The following is a 5,217-nucleotide window of genomic DNA, read 5'->3' as shown; positions in this document are numbered from 1 at the left end:
AAGGCTATTGCATACTTAATAGACTACAGTATAGTGTAAACATAACTTTTATATGCACTGGGAAACCAAAAAATTCGTGTGACTCGCTTTATTGCGATATTCGCTTTATTGCGGTGGTCTAGAACCGAACCCGCAATATCTCCGAGGTATGCCTGTAATTCCTTTCTCTAGAGCAGCCTTTTTTTGGCCTTCCACCACTTGAAGAGGGGAGGTTGTTTTCAAACCTCTAAAGCTAGATGGTTGCCCTCTTCTGGCATGTTCTCTGCTGCTTTAGACTGACCCTGGCCTGGGCACTAGCCTCTGCTCCTGTGGTCTTGTGCATCAGACTGCCATGACCTGCACTCACTGCCAGCATCACTTCTTGGAGTACTGTTGTTTCCAGCATAAAGCTTTCCATGCAGAAGTGAATGGATGGCAGTGTCCATGAAGTGAAACTTGCACTAGGTGCATTTCTTCTTCAGTGGCTCTGGGGAGTAGCACCTGCAGCTTGTTGGAAAGAAAGTGGCACCATGTTGGTACTGAGCTACAGCTGCCTTTACAGAAACATCCAGCACTGAACAAGCTCTGACAGGGTGATGGTCTCTCATTGCAGGGGTACTGATGAGCTCCTGGGGGTGATGGACCAAGTAACCATCGTCAACTCAACACTGGGCAAGGCACTTGGAGGAGCAGCAGGTGCAGATGTTCTTCTGCTTAGACGTGGCCCCATAGCCAAGAGCTCCCATAATCCCTGCCAGTTTGCCCCCTCCCTGTAAACCAAGATAACTGCTGGATCTTGGTGTTTTCCAATCCCTCTATGTTAATGGGGTGGCCTTCCCCATGGGTCCTGCCTGAGAATTCCCTCCCATTTTTCCAGTGACCATCTGTTTTCCTTTCTCCTCCCTCCTCAGGTGGGTACACCACTGGCCCCAAGGCCCTTATCGACCTGCTCCGCCAGCGTTCCCGCCCATACCTTTTCTCCAACAGCCTGCCTCCTGCTGTTGTGGGTTGTGCCTCCAAGGCTCTGGACCTGCTTATGGAGAGCAATGCCATTGCACAGTCTATGGCAGCCAAGACCAAACGGTGAGGGATGGGGTAAAGACTTCTTTCTCACAGAAGACCAGCTAAGCTCCTTTTCTGTATGTTTTCCTAGCCTCCCTATTTCGCCCCCTTGCCCAGGAAGCCTATTTTAAATAGGGAAGCCCCTGGCTTTTGCCCCTGCCTTTGCCTATCACATCACAGCTGGGGTCCCTGGAGATGGCTCAGATGTCACAAATGGGCAATGATGCCTAGCACTCCAGAATGACCATGTCTACACAAATGCCACAGCTTGGTCTGGATGTTCCAGGTGCCATAATTGCTCAAGTGGCAGGGAGACCCTGGCCAGAGCGTTTGAGGTGGGCAGAGGATGGGATGCAGTCTCTTGGGAACCCTCCCTTCCACACACACACTGGAGTGAAGGGTGAGGGATGGGCTTTGATCTTGGATGTGGAAGAACCAGATCCATCCTGCACCACCTGGCTGCTGCAGGGATGGGGTGAAATAAGTGGTGGGAAAGGGCCCCCAAGAGCAGGGATGATGTGTTCTCCCTTCCCCACCCCCAACAGATTCCGTAGCAAGATGGCTACAGCTGGATTCACCATCTCAGGGCAAGATCACCCCATCTGCCCTGTCATGCTGGGAGACGCGCGGCTCGCTTCGGTGATGGCTGACGACATGCTAGAGAGAGGTGAGCCCAGTGGGGCTGGCAGGCACTGAGTGGTGACTGATCCTTTCTTTGCTCCATATCTGCTAACCATGGGCAGTCCTCAGTACTTCCTCAGTGACTTCAGCAATGGGGCAACTTCTCTCCCCAGCCTCAGTTGTTTCTCTGCCCCTCCCTAGCCTAACTGCACTCTGCCGTGCTATGGAGTGTTGCCAAAGATGCCCCCCAACCACATTCCCCCTATCAGTGCCCTGCTCTGGGACTGTGAGGGGATCAATCTCACACAGATGTCTTTGCTGTTGTGGGATGAGTCTGCAATGTGTGGTTTGTGGGGAGGAAGGAAGATGAAGCTAAAATCTCTCTGACTCCCCTACCCCCCTACACTCCTACCCTGTTCATCCCAAGCAATTTTCAGCCTGGCTTTCCACGTTTCCTATCCCCAGGCATTTATGTCATCGGCTTCAGCTTCCCCGTGGTCCCCAAAGGGAAGGCACGCATTCGAGTGCAGATCTCAGCTGTCCACAGTGAAGACGACATCGACCGCTGTGTGGATGCCTTTACTGAGGTGGGGCACAAACACAGAGCACTGCCCTGAACTGGCAGCTCACGCCTACCACCACCCTGCCCTTCTGGCCCATGGCCAAGGCAGTGCCTACATTGGGGAAGGATGCATCACCACTGTGGTCCCTGGAAGAGATCAAAATAATAACGAGAAAGAGACCCTGGCCTCTGGGAGGCCTTTGCCACCTCAGAGTACACAAGTGATGCCTTAATGGAATTTCCTTTGTTTAGGCTTTTCAAGTTCTAATGTGCATTAAAGGTTTGGCCAAATTGCATCAGGTCCAGGACAGAGCTCTCCTTCTCGCCCTTCAGTGCAGTGCCTGCGGGTTCTCCTTTCCCACCTCCCTACTGCGGAGCGTAAAGGCAATAGTTGCTGGAAGTCCCCCTGGAGACAGTCTGGAACAGGAGACAAAATGTCCCTAGCTTCTTGTATCTCCCTGCCACAGGAAAGGTAGAGCTTGCAGGTGGCAATCACCATATTTGTAAAGGACTTGGTTCTCTCTTTTGTGGCCCCCTGTTAAGTGACTCTGGCAGTGCAAAAGGGTTGTAACACCAGCAGGTCTGGCTGGTCAATAATTTCCACCCCCCAAAGTGTGGAGGGTTTCCTGCGTCATGTGGAGCTGGAGTGACTGCTCGACACCAGAGTCCCCAGCCCTTCTCTGTGTTGGCTTGGGAAGGAGGATAGGCATCTGGCTGGAGCATCATTGCTCTCCAGGCTCCTTGAAGACCCCCCTCTCTCAGACTGATTGTGGAGCCAGCACAGGGAGGGAGTCATGTTATTCTACACCAGTATTATTGATGTCAGACCTGTGTGGTATATTCCAAAACCTTCCACATGAATGCCTGTGCCACACTGTACAACCTGCAGCCTGCCTGTCATGCAGCAATGTTTCCCATTCACCTGCTCTAGGAGGGAGACCAAATGCTCAGGAATGAAAACAGCCTTGTAGCTTGATCCTTCAACAAATCAAAGTAAGGTCCCAGTAAAATAAGTTGGACTAAGGCTGTGATTCTCAGCTGGGATGACATGGCACCCTGAGGGAGCCTTGAGATCCTTTTAAGGATTGGTGCAGGCTGCCTTGCATTATTAGCACTGTTAAGAATATAAACATGATTCCTAAGACAAACCCAGAGCTTTCAAAGAGGATCTACAGTGTCTAACATATTCTGCCCTTCTGTGGGCTTTTTGAGTTCTTTGCAACAGAAGAATTGCTCTAGGATTTTTCTGTGGCCAAAAAACGAGTGAAAGTTAAGAGCTAGTATTTCCCAAGGGGTGCCTTGAGTAGAAAAAGGCTGAGAACCGCAGGACTAAGGAGAGAGCCTTCGGGTTAGGATGGCCAGCCAGTAGAGGGCACCAGTTCTATACGTGTGTGTTCATATAGATAGAGGATGGCTGAGCAGGGAGGAGTGTCCAAGCTAGGATGAGGGTGAATTCATCTCTGGGGGCTGAGGAGCTGGTTTCAACTGATGACAGATCCCCATCATATTGATATGTTACATTCATATGTATACAGCCATAGTGAGCCTGGGCCTTTGGGCTCTTTGCCCCTTTTCAAGCCTCTGACATTTCAGTAAATCCTAGATGTAACTGGGGGGGGAAGCAAGAGGGGGAAGGACTTGTTTGTTTGTTTTTTTGCATTGTCTATGTGCTCATGAGAAACCTGCTTTTGTGTGTGTGTGTATGCATGCTGTACCAGGAACTGATTCTGCATGGTGGGACAGCTCAGATATGAGCTGGCTCTTCCTCTGCAACCCTGGGCACCAAGTGTTACCATCTGTCTTAGCGAGTGAAGGGCAGGTTCTGCAATAATGAGGCCCTGGCCTACTCTGCTTGCAAGAATAGCACCCTCACCTAGAATTGTCCCCTACAGCAAATGGAGTCACAGAGTGAGCTGAGGGCAGGCACTGTGTGCTCCAGACACCCTGCCTCACATAGGATTGAGGCAGCGTGGGAGACAGAGACAGCTGGGAAGTTTCTCCAGGCAGTTCTTTGTCAATGGGTGGGGTTTGAAAGGCAGTTGAATGAACTTGCCAAAGTGCCTCACTGGCATACAAGTGCCAGGGATAGATAAACAGCACTGGCCCAGTTTGTCTCTGCTAGCAGCTGCTGCATCAGAGGGGCTAGGAGAAAGTGATCAGGTCTCAGAGCCCTGGGTGGGAAAGTCCCCTAGCCCTTGCCTCTGATGCACTCCTCTTCACCTTTAGTCACTGGTTCTTTCCCAGTCGGGCTTCTCCACAGCTTTGTCCTTGATTTGCAGCTTTCCTCCCTAGCTATTCCAGCCCAGGACAACCCTCAACCCAGGCACACAACTCTGCTGTGCTGATTCAGCCCCCTTGCAGTGCTGCCCAGGCAGAGGCAGGGGTTGAGGCCAGTGCTGCTGGCTGCATGGGAGATGAGGAACAGAAGGTGAGAAGAGGAAGAAAGCCCTGAGATGGGACTCATGAGAAGGACAGAGGCAGTGCCTACTGGCTGCCAACAGTGCCACTGGGCAAACTCCCTTAGTAACAAGACCCCTGTGCCTCCTCTTCAGCTGCCAAACCCCTCCCAATTGATCCCATATGCCCCACCTCAAAACTCCCTGCTGCTCAGCTGCCAGGAAGGAGGGTTCTGACCTCTTTTCTGGCTGCCCACGCCATCACTCCCCACCCCTGCTGCTATGGCCTTGCTCTGCCTTGCCTTCTGTCTGTCAACCTCTGTGTCTCTCTCTGCTGCCTCCCTGATTGCAGCTGACAGTTTGAGACCCAGGCCTACAGCCGATGGGGAGGCCTGGGCACGTTGAGGTCAGATTGAAATAAGGCCCATGAATAATGCAGTCACTATTGATTGCAGGATTCATGTTTATGTTGCATTTGCAGCAGGCCCCTGGTTTGCTGGGGATGTTTCATAGTTTCTAGGGTCGGAAGGGACCTGAGCAGATCATCTAGTCCGACCCCCTGCCATGGCAGGAAGAGCACTGGGGTCAAATGACACA

General features: G+C 51.9%; 1 protein-coding gene across 1 annotated transcript in view; it reads left to right on the top strand.

Annotated features, from left to right (window-relative positions):
* Positions 1-2,532, top strand: part of GCAT (glycine C-acetyltransferase) — a 16,870-nt gene extending 14,338 nt beyond the window's left edge. Inside the window, exons 6-9 of the mRNA XM_019515237.1 lie at positions 593-675; positions 891-1,062; positions 1,587-1,708; positions 2,128-2,532. Coding sequence (XP_019370782.1) covers positions 593-675; positions 891-1,062; positions 1,587-1,708; positions 2,128-2,279 — 529 coding nt within the window. The 3' untranslated portion in view covers positions 2,280-2,532. The remainder of the gene's footprint in view (positions 1-592; positions 676-890; positions 1,063-1,586; positions 1,709-2,127) is intronic.
* Positions 2,533-5,217: the final 2,685 nt, after the last annotated feature.

This window comes from Gavialis gangeticus, unplaced genomic scaffold (assembly GCF_001723915.1).
Source record: "Gavialis gangeticus isolate Ggan-Ray unplaced genomic scaffold, GavGan_comp1, whole genome shotgun sequence".
Classification (NCBI taxonomy): Eukaryota; Metazoa; Chordata; order Crocodylia; family Gavialidae; genus Gavialis; species Gavialis gangeticus.
The sequence above is the reverse complement of the archived record's forward strand: the minus strand, read 5'-3'. Positions and strand labels throughout refer to the sequence as shown.